This window comes from Emys orbicularis, chromosome 4 (genome assembly GCF_028017835.1).
Source record: "Emys orbicularis isolate rEmyOrb1 chromosome 4, rEmyOrb1.hap1, whole genome shotgun sequence".
Lineage (NCBI taxonomy): Eukaryota > Metazoa > Chordata > Testudines > Emydidae > Emys > Emys orbicularis.
Window position 1 is genome coordinate 91,191,958 of NC_088686.1, and position 22,238 is coordinate 91,214,195.

Sequence of the window (22,238 nt, forward strand, 5' to 3'; positions counted from 1 at the left end):
ATTGCATTTTGACATTGCCCTTCACTGACTTCCTAGCCATGGCCAAATCCAATTGAAAATTACACTCCTGAATTTCAAAACTCTCCATGGACCCTGATACAAAAGACCTCTCTGACTTCTTAGCTATCTATCCTTCCCTCCTCCGGTCTCAGTCTCCTTCACAGTCAGTGGTCACACTTCCACTTGCACAGCCCCATCCCGCTGAATTCTCTCTCCACCTCCCACTGAGACACTGTGTTACATTTTTTTTCTTTTAATCATATCTTAAAACTTTATTTTCTTCCCAGCCCTTGAAGGAGCATTTTGAGATCATGTGTATTAAGGTCACACAAAATGTATATGGAAGTGACAGTGAATAACGACATGGTATTGTGTACAGCCCTGGATCCTCACCCTGTGCTGTAATAGGTTTTCTGCCCCACGGGTGAATTTGCATTGAATAGCACTATGTTACTGTAAAGGAAAGATCCCTCCCTTTTTGTTGGATAGATGGGATTTTAGGTCTCTACAAAAATATGCTGTCTTGATTGTATTACCATGTGTGTCATAGGTAGGGATGGGTGAACTAATTTTGGACAAAATAAGAACTAATCTGAATCTGTGGCTGTTGCCAAAACAAAACCTAAATCTTTTTATGGCCTGAGAGAGGTTTGAATAAGTTTCCCTTCTCTCCCCTTTTTCTTATGAATGGTAGTTGGTCTGAAAGCCCCTCTGCTGAGCTCTGCTGCTGCTACATGTAAATCTTGTGTGTCCCAGGACTCGGTATTTGATGCCAAGGGTGTATTTTGGGATCCACTGCTCTAGAATGTAAGGGACCCTGTTGCTGCTGCTTCATTTAATTTCCCCTGAAGCAAGTTGTCCAGAGAGGACTATGGAACGTCCTCCAAATGGAATTCCTGTCATGGAAGGAGGATCTGCAGCCTGCTGCCAAACAAACTTCTCTCCTTCCACTGCTGGAGAAAAATCCATAAAGCAGTTCTTTGAAGATAGGCATTTTGTTTTAATCAGGGAGGGATTGTCACATGTAGATCTGTGGGAGTAATTTGCAACAAATAATTTATGTAATGAATTTAGGCTCTTTCTGATTGTGGAACTTCTAGAAGTAGATTGTGGTTTCTTTAAATCTCTTTGTTCAGAATTATTTGAAGAATAATATCTGTTCAAAGTCCTTATTTTCTAGGTTGGGTTGATAAATATTTGACATTTGAGAGATCTGAGTTGTGTTGTTCAGTTGTGACCGGTCAAGTGAGGTCACATGGTATTTGTTCTTTTCCGTACTGAATAAGTGTGTAGGCACTTCTTGTGCAAATACCTGTTCATATGAATTTAACATTTAGCTTGAATGAATAATCATGGGTGTGATTTTGAAATTCACTTCCTGCAAATTTTTGTCAGGAAAACTCAGAAAGTGAACATCAAAATGAGTATGATCAAAGTTAATTCATTTACAAAGTCAAACATTTGAGCAAAATCTTTTTTGCATTATTTAATCAGTTCTAGGAACCTGGGAGTAAAGCAAGTTCATGAAGATATTTGAATCTTTTGATATGTTGTATGTCTTATGTACATACTAAGTTCTGTTTTTAATGAGACAGTTTATTGAGATATTTATACATTAAAAAGATTTTCCATTTTTTTCAAGAATACTGTAGATACCAATTGTCATGTACTTCTGTACCAGATATGGAGTGGTCACAGAGCTTCCTTTTGAGCAAGATACACACCAGATACACACTCATCATTACATCCCTTAATGCTCTGCCAGGTATGGCTGAGGTTTGTTTAAATAAGGCATTTTTACACACAGTGCCACCTAATGGCTGAACTTGTAATACAGTTTACCATTCCATTACACCAATGTGAACTTCTTAATAGTATATACAAACCACTTTTGAAGATTCACTTTGGGACAGGTTTTCAAACTATTACTCCAAAGTTTAAATAGTTTCTTACTCCATGAATAGTCCCAAAGAGCATCAGGACTACTCAGTACAACTCTATGTGAATAAAGGTTTCAGAATCTCGCCCTTAGATGTTTAAATTTCTGTTAAGTTGCCCATACCGGGCTCCCTGTGTATATTTGAAAAAATATTAGTATAGTCCCATAGAAGAAGAGTTAGAAATAAAGTACAGTCTGATTATGAGAATAGTTTGTTCATTCTTGACACTAGACAACTTACAGTTTAGCTTGCTTTTCTGATTTGCAGGAAATGCATCTCTGTATTGTGGACTGATTAACTCCATAGATTCCTAACCACGTAAAGGTTCCCCCAATTGCGATTGTCCAAAAGGTGTGTCGCCTTAAAGGATCTACATCAAAGCTACAAGACAGAGAGGAAAGTAATTCAGCTTCACTCGATTAAACCCAACATTCAGACACAATAGAGATATGCCTGAACCAAAGGTCTAGTTCCCAAACCCCTGAGCTTTGAGGAATACCAAAAGATCTGAATCTGTAGTTAGGACACTTCTCTAAATCAGACATGTACTGAGTAGCTAATGCTCAGCTCAAAATCATCATTAAACAGCAAAGCTTGTGTGTCTTTACACTGCTAAAGAGAATATCTAATCACTGTGTTATACCTCATCTATACTGAAACTTATCTGTGTGACAAAGTTAGACTTATATTTATTGGCCTTGCACCAGTCACTAATGGTAACAACCACACAAGTAAGTGGTTGTGCCCCCCCAGAGGTCCATCTCGTTTGGTATCCTGTTCCCAGCAGGGGACAATGCCACATACTATACATCAGACATAGAAGCCCTGTACTCCACCTAATTACTGTGGTCATACTATCACCATATATTAGCCCAGGAAGATAAATGTCTTCCAGAGTTAAACTAAGAATTAGCTTATGCCTTAAGGTTCATCACCCTTGTAATTTTATCTTAATAAATATAACTAAAGTTAATCTTATTTTTATTTGTACAACTTCCTTCCCTTTAGAGCTCTGTTAATTTTGAATCCAATAACTGCTGTTGATAAAATACTACACTTAGTTTTTTTTTATAAAAGCACCATTGTAGCTGCTGCTAGTTTCTACCAGTATCCTGCTGTGATAAGTAACTCTTCAGTTGCTAACATAAACAGCTGCCATTGGGAGGCCAATTCACCACCGCAGGCACCAATATTGTGGCAGCTGTATTAGCTACAGTGGCAAGTGTATTTCAAATAATGTGGTATTTTTAAAGATGGGGAATGTTAGGATGTGTGAAAAGGGGGTGGGGAATATCCTAGAAAAAGGTCCATAGGGAGATAAACCTAAGGGCTGAAATTCTGGCCCTTCTGAAGTCACTGGTAAAACTCCCATTGATTTCAGTGCGGCCAGGATTTTACCCATACACATTAGGAAAGAAAGGAATGAGAATTCTTTATGGAATTGATAGAACATCCCAAGAGCTGGATGACTTGAATAAAGCTTAAATACTTTACAGCAGTGGTTCTCAACCAGGGGCATGCGTACCCCTGGGGATACGCAATGGTCTTCCAGGGGGTACATCAACTCATCTAGATCAGTGTTTCTCAACTTGGGGGTCACGGCCCCAAAGGGGGTCGCTGGATGGGTTTAGGGAGGTCACAAGTGCAGGGCCAGCAAGCAGAGCAATTGCCAAGGCCCTGCAAAGCTATTATATGCTTCAGCCCCAGGTGGCGGGACTCAGATTTCAGATGCCTGAAGGGGGGGTACAGTAGTCGGGAAAGGTTGAGAACCACTGACTTAAAGCATGCTACCTTCTAAAGCATAGTCAATCTGCAATAGTTTTATTGAGGAATAAGAACCACTTATCGTCACAGAAATTAACTCTTAATATTATTATTATTAATGTTTAAATGTAGCTTAATGCCAGTAGGGTTTTTTATCTGAAATGTGGAAAAAACATAATGAGAATTACAGGCACTGTTTATTTTGTGCTTACTCAAATACTGCTAGGCGCGATCCATTGTTGGCATTCTCCCAGATGTTGTTAGGTCCTCCATTCTGAATAGTTCCTTGAATCAGAACCGTTAAGAAACCAACCACCATGACAACCAGTTGAAATGCATCTGTCCAGACAACAGCTTTTAATCCTCCCTAAAACAATGAGAAGCTGTATATTTGCATTCTTCTTGTTGTTGTTATTTGCATCACAGTAGAACTTAGAGTCCCCAAGTCAGCTCAGGGCTTTGTGTTAGGTGCTGTACATGCAGGGCCAGATTTCCAATTAGGCACAGTAGGCACGTGCCTAGGGGTACTGGTGTTCTAGGGGTGCCTTACCTCTCTAAAACTGGGTGCAACATGAAGGTCAGCTGTAGGTGGGCAGAGGGGCTGAAGAAGCTATGCCTAGGGGCACGTAAGGTGTAAATCCGGCCCTGTGTACATGCACATAGTCAGAAACAGTTCCTGCCCTAAAGGGTTTACATTCTACTTCTCTGACAAAGGATGTATTATTTTACAGATTGGGAACTGAAGTACAGAGAGATTAAGTGACTTGTTCGAGATCACACAGAAGTGTGTGGCAGAGCCAGGAATTGAACCCTTGAATCCCAGTCCAGTGCCTTATCCACAGGACTATCTTTCCTCCCCTGTTTTGTGTTAAGATAATAGAAAACTCCATGATGTGGAAACTGAAACTAAACTAGCCAATTTCCTTTGTTTTTTATAGTCATTTCATATTCTGGTTATCACGCACTAGCACAATATTGTTTTTGTTTTTTTTCATTTTCAGCAGTGGATAGGAATATTTAATTTTCAATAATTGTATTATTGAAATAAAAATAATAATTGAAACATTTCTATTAAATTCTGTAAATCCCTACACCAAAAAGTCCACATTTTAGGCCTCGGGTTATGGGCAATGTCCTTTTTAATTATTTTGAGTTTGGAAAGAAAATGATTAATCTTCTTAATTAGAGTGTATCCCTGATTTGTGTACAAATTGCATCCCTAATTAAAGAAATTGACTATCAGCTATGTAAAGTGGCTACCAGCTCATGGCAGAAGCCATTTTAGGCTCTGCCTCTTGCCACCAACCCTCACTCCATCACTAGTTCTTCCACCCAACGCCTCCCACTGAAAGTTATATTCCCTCCTCCAGCCCTGGAGTCCTTCTGGCTTCGGCTTCATGCTTAACTGTCAAATGTTATCCTGGTTGTCTTGGTCCCAGACATCCCACCCACTGACATTCCCCCAATGACAGGTTCCCTTTCCTTACAGGCTATCAGTATCCAGGCTCAGATAGGGACTAACATTTTCAAAAGTGCCCAAGTGGCTTGGGGGGCTTAAGTTCCATTTTCAAAAATACATTAAGAATCAATGGGACTCAAGCTTCTAAGTCACTTAAGTGTTATCCTTGGTATCTACAGTATACTGGTTATCACTGTCTACTGCACAATGAATCCTCAAAGAGTAAGTATATCTGCTCACATGCAAATCATCATGGATGTTCTCATGATACTTTCACTCAAAATCGAAGTTCTTTATAAAGCCTGGGATCAGTAGGGTGAGTTCATCCCAGGTTCTATCCCTACACTTTTGCTGGAGTTATTCCAAGGATGAATTTATAAATTATAGACTGAGAAACATATTCAGGGAGATCGTTATGTTCTTCCCAGAAGCTTTAGTATGGCATGAAAGTTTATCACTTCCTTCTCTGAACTAAAAAGTCTTGGCCTTGGCCTTAAGCTATCTGATTTAAACCTTGAAACATTCAGAGTGTGGAATGAAGATATAAAGCTGTTTGCTTATTCCCATAAAAAGTACAAAAATAGATGTAATACTTAGAAAGATTGTTAGCTTGCCAAACGTTTCTATGTTTACTAAAGCAAACTTCAGTCATTCTAGCTATAATTAGAAACCCTGTTTCTATTACTTTTCATCTGAGTAGCGTTAGCCTTTAACATCGTCTGTATTTAAACCTTTCCGCTGTGTTAGTTACATACCAGAGTGCAGTAGAAAGTGCAGACAATTCCCGTTGCAAATACAGAGCCCCAAAGATTAAATCCAGTCACTGTAAAACCAAAGAAAATCAAATTGGTAGTAAAACAACAGGTGCAGTTCATCAGAATAACTCAGATCCTTTTACTCCAGCAGGATAGGAGTACTTAGTAACTTTAATTTTTGGTTCCTATTAGAAGCTCCTCTACAAGATAAGGGCTTCTTAACTTTGATGTGTATTGTTTTGATTCATTGCTTTCATTTTGTTGCCTTCTTGCAAATTGTGATTAATTGCATTTCATTTGTGTGAGAGTAATCATTAAGTTGAATACTGTTGTAAGGCCAAATCAAAACTATTTCCGTGAGACATGTGGAAGATCTCACCGTTGATAGAATTAAATATGTAGTTGTTCTAGAGCAATGATTTCTTAGTTCTCTTTTTGTCCAGATTCCCTGAGTAATAAAATTTGCCTTTATGAAAAAATTTTCCTTTGCGATTAATAATATCAACGAAAGTACCAAGTGCTTTAGAGACTCCCCAACGATTCAAAGAGGGAGAAGAAAATTCTGCTATCAGATATGCATGCAGAACTCCCTTTGATGTAACTGGAACTGAAGTAATTCAAGTGAATTTAACATCAAAACTGTAGGGCCCATAGTGAACTTAGGTAGGGTGAAACTCCCTGTTCATAGTGAAGTAGAATAAAAATGCCAAATTGTTTCACTGCTCAGTGCACAAATTGCAATTCTGTGTACAATGAAGCCTCATCTATAGGGGCAACCCAGATGTCACTCATGCAGCTGAATCAGTCTTCCTAGGAACAGAATTAATTGGTTCCACCTTGCAGGGTATGAATTTGTGGGTAACTCATACCCACATAAAACAGAGCCCAGTTCCACTGGGAAATGGGTTGGATGGGACTGGGACAGGCCAGTATGGAGTCAGATGATGCACCACTGCATGGGTCCTCTGGCATCCCCCAACTCCTATCCTCTCTTTATGGACACATTGGGCTGAAGTAGCCTCCGATGGCACCATTCCATGGCCTGTGTGGGAGGATTCCTTTCTTTCCATGGAGATAGCCAATACGCAACACACACTTAACAAGCTGAGCGATGGGTCCCTGATTTACAATGGTTTTAGCACAAAAACTGAAGAACATGGTATTCAATTGTCGCTACGGGGAAACAGGGATTGGCGTTACACTGGAATTTGAAAGAGATATGTTACAAAAAACATTATAGGATCTTTATCATTGTTCAGGACCTCGGTTTTAAATCTTCCCTAAAACATGCCATGATCAGCAGCATAGAGCCACTTAGAGCTATGCAAGGGCATTGGAGAATTGCCACCTGCTGTATCAAAGACACCACAATCTTACTCTTTAACCTTCCTGCTGGCAGTTAGACAATTGAAATACTTCTAGATAGAGAAACCTCAGTTTTATTCGCTAGAGATTAAGGATGACAGCAGTGTGCGGTCGGAAGGGGAAGAAAGAATCAAAGTACACAGCACAGTATTGGATCATCACCTTGTACTGAGCACTTTGCCAAGATATTGAGCAACCGTTCAGCACTCATCTCCTCAAGTTACTCTTTAGTATAAACTAAAATAGAGCAGGTAAATGACAGACTCCTGCTGGTGTACTGACACAAGGGAGGCGGGCGGGGGAGGTAGCAAATGTAGAGCTACTAAAATGAAGGCACAGAACCTTTTATAAAGCATTTGGTTTTTAATCTGTCTGCTTCAGTTATCCTGCTTGTGTTGTGACAGGGTTGATTGGTGTAGCCATGTGCTTTGGGCTGGAAACTCACCTTGGTTAAGAGCCAATGCTGGAGCATAAACCACGACTCCAGTATAAAGAATCTAAAGGAGAAAAAAGGTCATGAAGCGTATACTTGAAAAAACAGCTGATTGGTGTCTGATTAGAGAGGAGCTCAAAGCTAACCATCAGATCCAAAGGCCCCCAAACTATGGGGAAATGTGGATGAGGTTCTGAATTTTAAGGCTTTCTGTCCCTAATCTCTACAAAATCAAACTTCGTTTCCTTTTTTAACTCTGTACTTATGCATACATCAACAATATCTATCTAGTTGTTTTTAATACACCTATCAGTTTGGTGTTTAGGTGCCATAAAATATTAAGCAGACAGAGAAAATCATACCTGGGGATGTGAAACCATATCAACACACTGACACAGAAATAGCCTCGCCTACTCATGTTTAACCTGGGTGACTGTTAATATCTGACAGATTCTACGGAATCCTTTCCATAACTGGCTAACTTTTTGCTAACTGAACAATTATAAGCACAAATAATGACACTGTGGAGCAGGGAAAAGAAAAGAGAAGTAAAATATTGAACTCCATTGGACTGCTAATATTAAATGAGTAGAATTTGTTTGGAAAACAAAGTCTCCTGAGAAGCAAACATGTATACCTTCCACACATCTTTTCCTATTTGTTCAGTTAAAATAATTTGCTGCTACTAATAGTTTTAAATCCTTTGATGTGATTGGAATAACAGAGACTTGGTGGGATAACTCACATGACTGGAGTACTGTCATGGATGGATATAAACTGTTCAGGAAGGACAGGCAGGGCAGAAAAGGTGGGGGGGGTTGCATTGTATGTAAGAGAGCAGTATGACTGCTCAGAGCTCCAGTATGAAACTACAGAAAAACCTTAGAGTCTCTGGATTAAGTTTAGAAATGTGAGCAACAAGGGTGATGTCGTGGTGGGAGTCTGCTATAGACCACCAGACTAGCGGGATGAGGTGGATGAGGCTTTCTTCAGGCAACTAACAAAAGTTACCACATCACAGGCCCTGGTTCTCATGGGGGACTTCAATCACCCTGATATCTGCTGGGAGAGCAATACAGCAGTGCACAGACAATCCAGGAAGTTTTTGGAAAGTGTAGGGGACAATTTCTGGTGCAAGTGCTGGAGGAACCAACTAGGGGCAGAGCTCTTCTTGACCTGCTCCTCACCAACAGGGAAGAATTAGTAGGGTAAGCAAAAGTGGATGGGAACCTGGGAGGCAGTGACCATGAGATGGTCGAGTTCAGAATCCTGACGCAAGAAAGAAAGGAGAGCAGCAGAATACGGACCCTGGACTTCAGAAAAGCAGACTTTGACTTCCTCAGGGAACTGAGAGGCAGGATCCCCTGGGAGAATAACATGAGGGGGAAAGAAGTCCAGGAGAGCTGGCTGTATTTTAAAGAATCCTTATTGAGGTTGCAGGGAAAAAAACATCCCGATGTGTAGAAAGAATAGTAAATATGGCAGGTGACCAGCTTATCTTACCCATGAAATCTTTGCTGATCTTAAACACAAAAAAGAAGCTTACAAGAAGTGGAAGATTGGACAAATGACCAGGGAGGAGTATAAAAATATTGCTCAGGCATGCAGGAGTGAAATCAGGAAGGCCAAATCACACTTGGAGTTGCAGCTAGCAAGGGATGTTAAGAGTAACAAGGGTTTCTTCAGGTATGTTAGAAACAAGAAGAAGGTCAAGGAAAGTGTGGGCCCCTTACTGAATGGGGGAGGCAACCTAGTAACAGAGGATGTGGAAAAAGCTAATGTACTCAATGCTTTTTTTGCCTCTGTCTTCACGAACCAGGTCAGCTCCCAGACTACTGCACTGGGCAGCACAATATGGGGAGGAGATGACCAGCCCTCTGTGGAGAAAGAAGTGGTTTGGGACTATTTAGAAAAGCTGGACGAGCACAAGTCCATGGGGACTGATCCACTGAATCCAAGAGTGCTAAAGGAGTTGGTGGATGTGATTGCAGAGCCATTGGCCATTATCTTTGAAAACTCATGGCGATCGGGGGAGGTCCCGGATGACTGGAAAAAGCCTAACGTAGTGTCCATCTTTAAAAAAGGGAAGGAGGAGGATCCGGGGAACTACAGGCCAGTCAGCCTCACCTCAGTCCCTGGAAAAATCATGGAGCAGGTCCTCAAGGAATCAATTTTGAAGCACTTAGAGGAGAGGAAAGTGATCAGGAACAGTCAGCATGGATTCACCAAGGGCAAGTCACGCCTGACTAACCTAATTGCCTTCTATGACGAGATAACTGGCTCTGTGGATGAGGGGAAAGCAGTGGACGCATTATTCCTTGACTTTAGCAAAGCTGTTGATACGGTCTCCCACAGTATTCTTGCCAGCAAGGTAAAGAAGTATGGGCTGGATGAATGGACTATAAGGTGGATAGAAAGCTGGCTAGATCATCGGGCTCAACAGGTAGTGATCAATGGCTCCAGGTCTAGTTGGCAGCCGGTATCAAGCGGTGTGCCCCAAGGGTCGGTCCTGGGGCCAGTTTTGTTCAATATCTTCATTAATGATCTGGAAGATGGCGTGGATTGCACCCTCAGCAAGTTTGCAGATGACACTAAACTGGGAGGAGTGGTAGATACGCTGGAGGATAGGGATAGGATACAGACAAATTAGAGGATTGGGCCAAAAGAAATCTGATGAGGTTCAACAAGGACAAGTGCAGAGTCCTGCACTTAGGACGGAAGAATCCCATGCACTGCCACAGACTAGGGACCGAGTGGCTAGGCAGCAGTTCTACAGAAAAGGACCTAGGGGTTACAGTGGATGAGAAGCTGGATATGAGTCAACAGTGTGCCCTTGTTGCCAAGAAGGCTAACGGCATTTTGGGCTGTATAAGTAGGAGCATTGCCAGCAGATCGAGGGACGTGATCATTCCCCTCCATTCAGCATTGGTGAGGCCTCATCTGGAGTACTGTGTCCAGTTTTGGCCCCCACACTACAGGAAGGATGTGGAAAAATTGGAAAGAGTCCAGCGGAGGGCAACAAAAATGATTAGGGGGCTGGAGCACATGACTTATGAGGAGAGGCTGAGGGAACTGGGATTGTTTAGTCTGCAGAAGAGAAGAATGAGGGGGGATTTGATAGCTGCTTTCAACTACCTGAAAGGGGGTTCCAAAGAGGATGGATCTAGACTGTTCTCAGTGGTAGCAGATGACAGAACAAGGAGTAATGGTCTCAAGATGCAGTGGGGGAGGTTTAGGTTGGATATTAGGAAAAACTTTTTCACTAGGAGGTTGGTGAAGCACTGGAATGGGTTACCTAGGGAGATGGTGGAATCTCCTTCCTTAGAGGTTTTTAAGGTCAGGCTTGACAAAGCCCTGGCTGGGATGATTTAGTTGGGGATTGGTCCTGCTTTGAGCAGGGCATTGGACTAGATGACCTCCTGAGGTCCCTTCCAACCCTGATATTCTATGATTCTATGAATTGTTTGTATCTATACCTTGGCTCTCACACTGATTCACTGTGTTGATCTTGGGCAAGTTGCACTCATTTCTCTGTGTCTGAGCTTCCCCATCTGTGATATGGGGATGTTACTATTTATTAACCTCCTTCATGGAGGCGGGGGGGCAATCTGTGGGGACTAGTGAGTCAATGTTTATAAAGTCGTTAGCATTTATAGGGTGCTATATATTACTAAGTATTACTGTATTGTTAAGTTATTACTCCCCTGAGTTGTTATCTCTGCTCTGATTAGAGGTCAATCTTCACAGAAACAGTATGGATTTGAAAAAATATTACAGCTTTACTGAAATTCTCCCCTACCTCTTGCACTGACTGATTTTACATAGGCTTTTTGTTGGGAGAAAGCAAGATTATTGGGTTGAAGTAGCTGGCGCTTATTGCTCCTACTAAGTAACTGGAGGCAATGTATCTGATATGCACAGATTACACTGGTCTACAATTTTTGAGAAGTCGTCTGCTTCAGAGATAAAATGTGCTATTTATTATGTATTTTGATGTGCTGAATTCAAATATGACAAAACAACTGATTGGCTACTGTTTCTAAGATATTTAAGTTTTTACATTTTATGTCTATGTATATTGTGTAGATAGTAGAGTTTTAATCATAAATTGGAAACCTAGGTCTTTTCATGTGTTTATGGTTGCTTTACATGATAATATTTCACCTGTCCTGTTTATGTAACACTTTAAAAATCAGCAAAAGGGTTATATAAATAAAATTTATTATGAAACAAAAGGCAAAAAACTATTATGTACATAGTTTAGTCCTATTCAGTGTCTACTCGGCGCTTCTTGGCTTGTCTCTTGTATTCATTAAATGGAGCATCTCTTGTCACTGTCCAGCAATAGTCTGCAAGCATTGATGGGCTCCATTTGCCCTGATAGCGTTTCTCCATTGTTGCAATGTCCTGGTGAAATCGCTCGCCGTGCTCGTCGCTCACTGCTCCGCAGTTCGGTGGGGGAAAAAAAATCTAGATGAGAGTGCAAAAAAATGTATCTTTAGTGACATGTTGCAACCAAGGCGTTTGTATGCCTTGAGGAGGTTTTCCACCAACAACCTGTAGTTGTCTGCCTTGTTGTTTCCGAGAAAATTGATTGCCACTAACTGGAAGGCTTTCCATGCCATCTTTTCCTTGCCACGCAGTGCATGGTCAAATGCATCATCTCGAAGAAGTTCACGAATCTGAGGACCAACAAAGACACCTTCCTTTATCTTAGCTTCACTTAACCTTGGAAATTTTCCACGGAGGTACTTGAAAGCTGCTTGTGTTTTGTCAATGGCCTTGACAAAGTTCTTCATCAGACCCAGCTTGATGTGTAAGGGTGGTAACAAAATCTTCCTTGATTCAACAAGTGGTGGATGCTGAACACTTTTCCTCCCAGGCTCCAATGACTGTCGGAGTGGCCAATCTTTCTTGATGTAGTGGGAATCTCTTGCACGACTATCCCATTCGCAGAGAAAACAGCAGTACTTTGTGTATCCAGTCTGCAGACCAAGCAAGAGAGCAACAACCTTCAAATCGCCACAAAGCTGCCACTGATGTTGGTCATAGTTTATGCACCTCAAAAGTTGTTTCATGTTGTCCTAGGTTTCCTTCATATGGACTGCATGACCAACTGGAATTGATGGCAAAACATTGCCATTATGCAGTAAAACAGCTTTAAGACTCGTCTTCGATGAATCAATGAACAGTCTCTCCACTCATCTGGATCGTGAACGATGTTGAGGGCTGCCATCACACCATCGATGTTGTTGCAGGCTACAAGATCACCTTCCATGAAGAAGAATGGGACAAGATCCTTTTGACGGTCACGGAACATGGAAACCCTAACATCACCTGCCAGGAGATTCCACTGCTGTAGTCTGGAGCCCAACAGCTCTGCCTTACTCTTGGGCAGTTCCAAATCCCTGACAAGGTCATTCAGTTCACCTTGTGTTATGAGGTGTGGTTCAGAGGAGGAGGATGGGAGAAAATGTGGGTCCTGTGACATTGATGGTTCAGGACCAGAAGTTTCATCCTCTTCCTCTTCCTCGTCTGACTCAAGTGAGAATGATTCTGGTGCATCAGGAACCGGCAGTCCTCCTCCGTGGGGTACTGGGCGTATAGCTGATGGAATGTTTGGATAATGCACAGTCCACTTTTTCTTCTTTGACACACCTTTCCCAACTGGAGGCACCATGCAGAAGTAACAATTGCTGGTATGATCTATTGGCTCTCTCCAAATCATTGGCACTGCAAAAGGCATAGATTTCCTTTTCCTGTTCAACCACTGGCGAAGATTTGTTGCACAAGTGTTGCAGCATATGTGTGGGGCCCACCTCTTGTCCTGATCTCCAATTTTGCAGCCAAAATAAAGGTGATAGGCTTTCTTAACCATAGTGGTTATACTGCGCTTTTGTGATCCAAAAGTCACTTCACAAAACATAGCAGAAGTTATCTGCACCGTTCACACAAGTACGAGGCATCTCTGCTCACTTTGGCTAAACAGAAATGTGTCCCTTTGCAAAATCAAACACTGACAAATAAGAGAGCACGACACTGTATGATTTCTAGAGCTGATATAGGGCAATTTGTTCAGCAGAGTGATGTAAGCTTCGTTATGATTGCATCATCCATGACTTCTAGGAATAACATGATGCAATTCATATCATGTATGACGCAATACCAGCTTCAGATTGCATCATTCATTGTTTTGCCTAAAAAGCAAGTACTGTCCAAACCCAGTCATAGATTTATTCATAGATCCAGTCAAAGATGTATTTTAGTCATTTCTGGTTTAAATTGAGATCCCTTCCCTTTATAACTCACTTATCCTCCGCCATTCCCAAGTCAAGGGTCATATATACTGACCCAATAGCATATCTTGAAAACTAGAGCCAATCAACAATTTTAAGCATCATTTTCGTTCTCAGTGACCCAGAAGTAGTAAAGTTTGACTACATTTATTTCAGAAGCATTTTGGCTGTAGAGCAGTGTTACATGCCTGTACTCCCAACAGCTTCCTCAGTGCGTTCGTTTCAGTGTCATCTCTGCAAGACATAGGAAATACAATAGCCCTGGTGTATTGGCTGTTTGGCCCACCTAGGGTGACCAGATAGCAAGTGTGAAAAATCGGGACAGGAGATGGGGGGTAATAGGAGCCTATATAAGAAAAATACCCAAAAATCAGGATTGTCCCTATAAAATCGGGACATCTGGTCACCCTAGGCCCACCATCCCTGCACAGCTTCTCTGTACTGCTCACAGTGTGCAGAGAACCTTGCACCTTGGTGAATTTTACCCTTTGCTGGTAATTCAGTGACATTCAGGGACTGTGTTTTGATGATTGCTTTTGAAAACCTAAGTTAATTCATTGTAAGTGCCTTAGTTTCATTTCCTCATCAGCCTGTTGGATTACTAAAAAGTGGGAAGACATCTTAAAGAGGTTAATTTAGTTTTGTAAAGTACTTCACTAAACTTCAGTCCTATAACAGAGGCACTGTTCTAAATATAGCTGAGGTTCCTAGCGTGTACCTTTGGAGAGAAAATACCAGATGGCAAGCTGCTCAGCTGCAATTATGGTCCTTGTCCTCCTTCATAGCCACAGCTGTATTGTGTATATATATTGTTTTGTATTCATGTGATTCACATATAGTTGTGGATGACTTAGAATCCTGAATATGTACATGCACTGGGTCATCTTGTTAAAGAAAAAAAAATCAATCGCCTTTAGCCTTCTTCCCAAATGAGCTGAGCTAACTACCAGAGGGATTCTCAGTTCAGTGGTTTGCGCATTGGCCTGCTAAACCCAGGGTTGTGAGTTCAATCCTTGAGGGGGCCACTTAGGGATCGGGGGCAAAATCAGTACTTGGTCCTGCTAGTGAAGGCAGGGGACTGGACTTGATGACCTTTCAAGGTCCCTTCCAGTTCTATGAGATAGGTAGTTGCCACTTTTTGCAATCAGAGAGATGCAAAGAGGTCAGAGCATGAGCCAGAATCTACCTACTTATCTCAACCAAATCACACTAATTATCTTTTGGAAAATTTAGCTTGAGTGATTGTTTTTATGAGCTTGTGTTACAAATCTTTCAAAGAAAAATAAAGGTGGCTACCCAGGAAACTTCAGAGGTCAAAAATAGTCTTTTAAAACAACCACTTTGCTAACTGCCAAACAGCAGAATCAAGTTTGTCTGCCGGAAATGTGCAGAAGGGATGATTTCTGTAACAAAAGAGACCATGTGCTGGAAATGCACCTCCTTTGGCTGCATAGAGATGTGTTGTTAAGTTCACCACAAAGGTGATTTTAGTCTGTTTTTCTGACTGCGCAAGAAGTGGACTTGAAAGTGACTGACTTGCCTTTGAGAGAAAGTAGATGAAAAAAAAATAACCCCTCCTGAGATTGGAGCAAGAATGTTTGAACCATGTGGGTGCACAATTGTGTCCACTGGGAGGTCAAAGTGATGGTGCTGGGGGCAGCAGCCATAAAGACTTTTGTTTTTAAACGGGAAGGAGCTGGAAGGGTGAAAGCAGTGGGGGGCTAAGGTGAAGAGATAGGAGTGTCCTGGTGAGGGCAGGAGCTTGCTGGAGGGGAGATGACAGACAGGAGTTTAAATAAGCTGGTGCCTTCAAGCGATCTTCACAACCGCTTTACAACTGTCAGGCCAGTGCTGTGTGAGGGGGAGGAACAAGCAATCCAATAAAAAGCTTTAGTGCCAGAATGTGTTCAGTTAGCTAAGCAACTACACTACTGGACTGCAGAGGCCTCGTGTTCTTCTGGTGAAAGGGGTCATGTGGCTTCAGAGTTCCTCAGAGCAAAGGACTGGGTGCCAGGAGACTTATAGAGTCCAATCCCAGGTGAGCCTATCTGATTCAGTACAGTACCTCAGTAAGGTTGCTAATCCTCCAGAATTGTCCTGGAGTCTCCAGGAAGCAAAAATGAATCTTTAATTAAAGATTAGGTCATGTAATGAAACCTCCAGGAATATGTCCAACCAAAATTAGCAACCCTATACCTCGGGGAACTCACTCACCCTCTCTGAGCCTTAGAAAGAAAACAAAACAAAACAGGACCTCACTGCAAACAGATGCTTCATCTGAGCTGAGCTTTTCTACGTAAATATATTACAAAAGATTATTTAGACACAAAGACATTTCTTACCGTCTGCACTATGTAGATCAGTGTTGCAGCAAGGCGAACAGACTTGTTAAATCTTAACTCCAAATACTGGGGGAAATGAGAAGTACAATTAGTGAAAAGCATCTGTGACATTTGGGCCAGATTATGATCCACTTATTAGCACTGAATAGCACCTTACTCCCCAAGTAGTCCCACTGACTTTACTAACACTGCTATCATCACTAATGAACAGGATAGCAGGATCATTGCAGCTATAGAAAATTACATTTTAAGAAGCCTCATAATTAATCTAAAGTAGCCAAGTATCATAATCATAAGTATCTAAAATAGTGTGTTGGGTAGAACTAAAACTATCCATTACCTGATTACTAGACTGAAAAATCCAGAGGCAAATCAGAAAAGGAAAAAGTGCTTTATTTTGATGCTGCATCCAGCTATGTCGGGGGGGGAGAGTTGGGGACATCTGCAAGCTAACTAGGAAAACCTTGATTGGCTTCTGTAGAAATCTACTCATTCACTCACTCACTCAAATCATCAGGATAAACTCAAATTGCCTGATTAAGGACACTGCTGCCCTTAATAACTTCTGAGTACCCATCCATAATTTCCGGGGAATTACGTACCATATAGAATGCTCCCCAGCACACATTATTTACAGAAGATTCCAAGGACTTTCTATCTTTAGAAATCTTCATGCAAAGATACTTGAGTAGCTTCTCTGTTGTTACTCTTAAGCTTGTCATCTTTATTTGCATTCATTGGGATAAACTCTCCTCTCGTTTACACTGAAATGACCCCAATGATTGTAATCGAATTGCAATGATGAAACTGAGAGGAAAATTTGACTCTGATCTTTTATTAGCCCAATATATTAGGGAAAGTGCCCTTGCTTACTTTGCTTCTGGTGACCGGAACAGATTTCCAATCTGAACTTTTCCTAACCTAGCAATGAAACGTTTCAAAATGCCTATGCACAGTTTTTTAAATGGAGTTTTTCCTTGTTTTTAAACCTCTGTGGCTGTGTACAAACATTCCCATTATCTTGGTTTAATTTATTGGCCCATGAGGCTTTATTTCACCCAATCCTTTGTTAACTGAATCTTTCGGTAGTGAAGAACAGGAACATGTCCCATGACCTCTATTAAGTCCACTGACTATTGAATACCTCACTTGTCCAAAATTTGTCCAGTGTCCCCAATGACATAAAGATAATTGAGGCTGTGCACTGTGCTCTCAGTAATAACACCACAGTGACAATTGATTATCACAGCTGCTGAGCAATCATACCAGGAAATTTCAGAAACAGCTGGGAAATTGCACAGGGAGCAAAAAACCGGGGGTATCCAACTCCCTCAGTTACATCTACAGGCCCCTTAATATTTCCTAACCTAATCACTAAAGATGTGTCCAGATCCTCAACCTGCCAATTTTGGCAGTGGTCAAAATCTGATCCACACTCAGTAAATGTCCCTAGCTTTACAAGGACTGAGCCAAAATCCCAGATCAGACAACCCTGAATTTAGTTGTTTGGGGGGGTCGGAAATGGAATTTAGCAGTTTGAGCCCCTCTTTAATACTGACTCATGAATAGCATTTTCTTTCCTGTTTATGGAGACTAAGACTATGTCTACATTATAGCTTGGAGTGAGATTTGCAGCTTATTAGATGTACCCAGGCTCTAGCCAGCTCACCAAAAATAGCAGTGCTGACACTGTGGTGCAGGTTTCAGTGCAGCCTGCACCAGCGGGCCTGAGCAGCTCCCCACACCACTAGCTATCTACTTGCTTGTGCTGCCAGTGCTGAAGCACACACCATGGTGTCCTCACTGCTGTTTTTAGTGAGCTGCCTAGAGTACAGCTAGCACAAGTACATCTACGTGAGCTGCAAAGCATACCCGTACTGCAATGTAGACATAGCCTAACCACATTTATACCACTCTCCTCATGCAATACCTTTTTTATTTGCATTTACCAATTTTAACCTATTTTTGTATTACTGTATTAAGCAAGGTGGTGAGCTCCTGGGACATGTCTGCCTAGTATAATAGGCTCTTAATCCTAGATTGGTACCCTAAGCATAACTGCAATACAAATAATTTATTATTATTATAATGCTATTCAAAGCCAAAGTATAAATAAATACCCTGTGAAAACCCAAAAGACAGGTTTTACCATAGATTTGGGTTAGAAATGTCCGTATACATAATAGACTGGTTATAATAGTGTCAATTTTACTTACCTCATAAGTGCTTGTAATCCCAGATCTGTAGAATATGGGTAGGAAAAGTTCAGAAGTAAAGATGATGACAAACGTATATGAAATAAAGAAAATAATGAAGGGCGCTCCATAGCGATATACCTCTGCTGGTGTTCCCAGAACAGTCACTGCAGACATGAAACTAGCTGTAAGGGACAATGCCACTGGTCCGCATGTCATCTGCTTACCACCTACTAAAAATTGCTTTGAAGTTGCATTTTTCCTCTCCTTAATTGCAAAAAAGACACCAATGCCAGAAGAAATTAGAAAGAGTGCAGCGAAAACAACATAGTCCCACACCATGAAGTTTTTAATGTCGGGAGCTACGAACTTGGACATAGTGCCGGCTGGATAATTCTCCGATATCTAGGTGGGTTTGGGGTTTTTTTTCTAAATCTAATTCACAGAAGCAATTAGCTCCTTCCTAATAAGAGAGATGTTTCCAAAGCTTATCAATGCTAAAAATTAAAAAAGCAGGAAGAGTATGATCCAAAGACCAACTATGAGCTTTTGATCCAGTTCATTCAAAAGAAATTGGTTTAGATAGAGTTTTAAAGGAACTATGTACATTTGTACCCTGGCCCTATCAATGTGCTTGTCAGTCTACTAATCAAGTATGTACCAAGGAAGCATTCAGGCTCTCTGAGAAATAAATGACTAATGGAAACAAGATAGATTCAATAGTTCACATTCTTTTTATCTGTCAAGTTTTTATTTAAGGTTAAACATTACTCAGACACATTGACTAGATACAGATTTTTACTGCTCAGCGGTTTTTAAATAAAATGAGGGCAGTAAAACAAATCATTTAAGGGGGAAAAAAGGAAGGAGGATGTGTGGGAACATATAAGTGAACTGAGTGGTAAATGGGCTCTATTTTCAAAAAGCTGCTTCTGGGATATGTGGCTAAAATCTGCTCTTGTGCACTAAAGAGAGAGCACAGAGTTATTCTTACACAAATAGGAGATTTTTAAGTGTGTTCTCTAATGGAAACTCCAGAAGTTGTTCTGTGCCATTGGAGATGTGACCTTCTGTATTCATGTGTATTTATCACATTCAACCCCAGCGAGCTAGTTTCAGTTCCCAGGTTCAAGAATCTGAGCTCTCGGCTTGGTGTTTTTAATTTGGGAGCTACGAACTTGGACATAGTGCCGGCTGGCTTACAGTGTGCATACAGTGATTTCTTTTCCATGGGCAAACTGGGAACATTTTCTTAAGGAATAGTGTTTAGAACAAGAAATCAAAGTAAATTAATCTGAGCACAAAAAGAATAAGAAGAAAATATCTCCAACACAAAGTGCCATCCATTCCAGTGACTGCCCCCTCCCACTCCCCCAAGTGCAGAGCCCAAACCTCTCAAAGACAGTCTCCCAGGCAGAAATCCTTATAGCCTTTTCCCTGAAGATCTGTGGCCAGAGGACTTTGATGCAGAACTGGAGTTATGGTAACGTCTCTGATCTGTGTCACACCATCTTATTTATAGAGATAAGTCTGAATCACAAAACTTCCTCAAAGTTCAAGGAAGATCAGATCTAGTGTTCCAGCTCTAGAGCAAATATGTTTGAACATAATAAAATTCAAGGAGGTTGCCTCTTGGGTCAGTGTAATTTATTTTATCTATAAATACCAGACATATGAACCCTGCGTAAGGCACCACTCGTATTAGGCAAGCTCCAGTGTTAAAAGACCTGCCCTCCCCAAGAGAATTTCAGTTCATATTTTGCAGGTGGGAATTGACACCCTTTAAAGAGCTGCTGATCATGCCTGCTTCACATGCAAGTCACTATCAGAGCTACATGACAGTAAGGGCCAAAATTCCATCAGATTAGTCATGGACAAGACATTTTGCATATTGAAAGGGTGCTGGCAATGTCTTGATTAATCAAGTGGTACAAATTATGCCTCCTTTAAAAGTACGTTACATATTCTTATCATGTGGTATTAGATTCAATGTGTGTTGATCGATCTTTACAAGAGGCAAACAATGGCTGGTTATACCCAAATAGATTCATTTACAAATGGAGAGATAGCTTATTGTGTCTTTAGCCACAATGCTGAAGCATGGGTGGAGTGTACACTGCAGCATCCCAGGAATATTCCTAGGAGGTATTGCGATTTGGAGATACAAATCTCAATGACAGTACTTCCCCCTGCTTCTTTCTTGCTTTGGGTGATGAGTTGGAGGCTATGCAAGCAATGAACTACAATATTCCTCCTGCTAGCTCAGCTACACTTGACAGCAAATAGGAGTAGGTAGTTAAAACCAGTACTCATCTCATTCCCATCCTTCTGCTATGGAGGACACACACAAAAATGGATGTGCAGTGGCCTCTTACTCCTATGTGCCTGGGCTCAGAGTTCAAGTAATTCCCACAGGGGCATCCCAAGAGTGGATCGTATTTACTTGGAGTTTTGCCTTTGACTTCAGTGGGGTCAAGATTTCATCTCAGGCATTTTTTTAAGGCATTTGTCTGTTGCAATGTGCTCACCAATGGTGCTATAGAAATAATAATCAGAAGGTCTGAAATGGCCACGTACCAAAGTTTCTAAGGCAAAATACAATGTGAGTTTAATATTTCTCTTTAGTATGGTACAACATATCTTCAAATGACTCCATAGTCAAATGAACTTTAATTTTTCACTTGTCTGCCAGTTCTTTAGCTGTTGTAGCATAAAACTGTAAGAACATTTAAAATGTTTTCTACACAGATAGCAGTATTAATGTTAAACCTGCACGGTATGATTAACAACTGTTAGATGTTTGTGACAGTGGTAAATACTGTGCCATTACAATAGTGAGGTCCTGAGGTCAAATACCAACTGGGCTGTGCAAGAAAATATTAACTTAACACAACATGGAAAAACAACAAGTAGTCCGGAGGTGCCACTGGACTCCTTGTTGTTTTTGTGGATACAGACTAACACAGCTACCCCCTGATACTTGACACAATGTGGAAAAATATACTCTATTCTTTGATAGTTAACATGGGGAAATAAATCATTGGTGAATTGAATATACTTCTCTAGAGTGTCTCTTCTCCCTTCAATAGGTATTCATTGGGATTAATTGAAGTAAAGTGGATTTCCATCAATGGTGACAAATAAAGCTACTTGTCTGCTCACGTGTGAATAGAATACACTATGTATAGAATACACCTCTACCCCGATATAACACGACCCGATATAATACGAATTCGGATATAACGTGGTAAAGCAGTGCTCCGGGGGGGGGGGGGGGGGGCTGCGCACTCCGGTGGATCAAAGCAAGTTCAATATAACGCGGTTTCACCTATAACGCGGGAAGATTTTTTTGGCTCCCGAGGACAGTGTTATATCGAGGTAAAGGTGTAGTTGGATAATAATTCCAGAAGGTCTTTTCCACCTGACACCAACAGCAGAATCAACATTGATATAATGTAAGATTTAGCCCAGTGTGGAGTCTTTTTTTATGAATGGGCCAATATAGGATATGTGCATATTTATTTTCAGATGAGAATGTACAACACTGAAAATGGGGCTCAAAAGCAGAATGGGGCAATCCACTGAAAAGAGGATTAGACATATATATGCCAGTAACTTCTACCAATATTTTCATAACATCTAAATAACTTCATTCTAAATTGGTGATTATTAGTTCAGTTTACTCAAAC

The 22,238-nt window shown here is 41.1% G+C and overlaps 1 protein-coding gene across 1 annotated transcript in view; it reads right to left on the reverse strand.

Moving 5' to 3' along the window:
• The window catches only part of SLC5A12 (solute carrier family 5 member 12), a 32,652-nt gene extending 13,725 nt beyond the window's left edge, over nucleotides 1–18,927 (reverse strand). Inside the window, exons 1-6 of the mRNA XM_065402305.1 lie at nucleotides 18,571–18,927; nucleotides 16,355–16,420; nucleotides 7,729–7,780; nucleotides 5,919–5,986; nucleotides 3,917–4,071; nucleotides 2,181–2,321 (exon numbers count right to left, since the gene is read on the reverse strand). Of these exons, the coding sequence (XP_065258377.1) occupies nucleotides 2,181–2,321; nucleotides 3,917–4,071; nucleotides 5,919–5,986; nucleotides 7,729–7,780; nucleotides 16,355–16,420; nucleotides 18,571–18,927 (839 nt within the window). The remainder of the gene's footprint in view (nucleotides 1–2,180; nucleotides 2,322–3,916; nucleotides 4,072–5,918; nucleotides 5,987–7,728; nucleotides 7,781–16,354; nucleotides 16,421–18,570) is intronic.
• Between the last annotated feature and the right edge of the window lie 3,311 nt (nucleotides 18,928–22,238).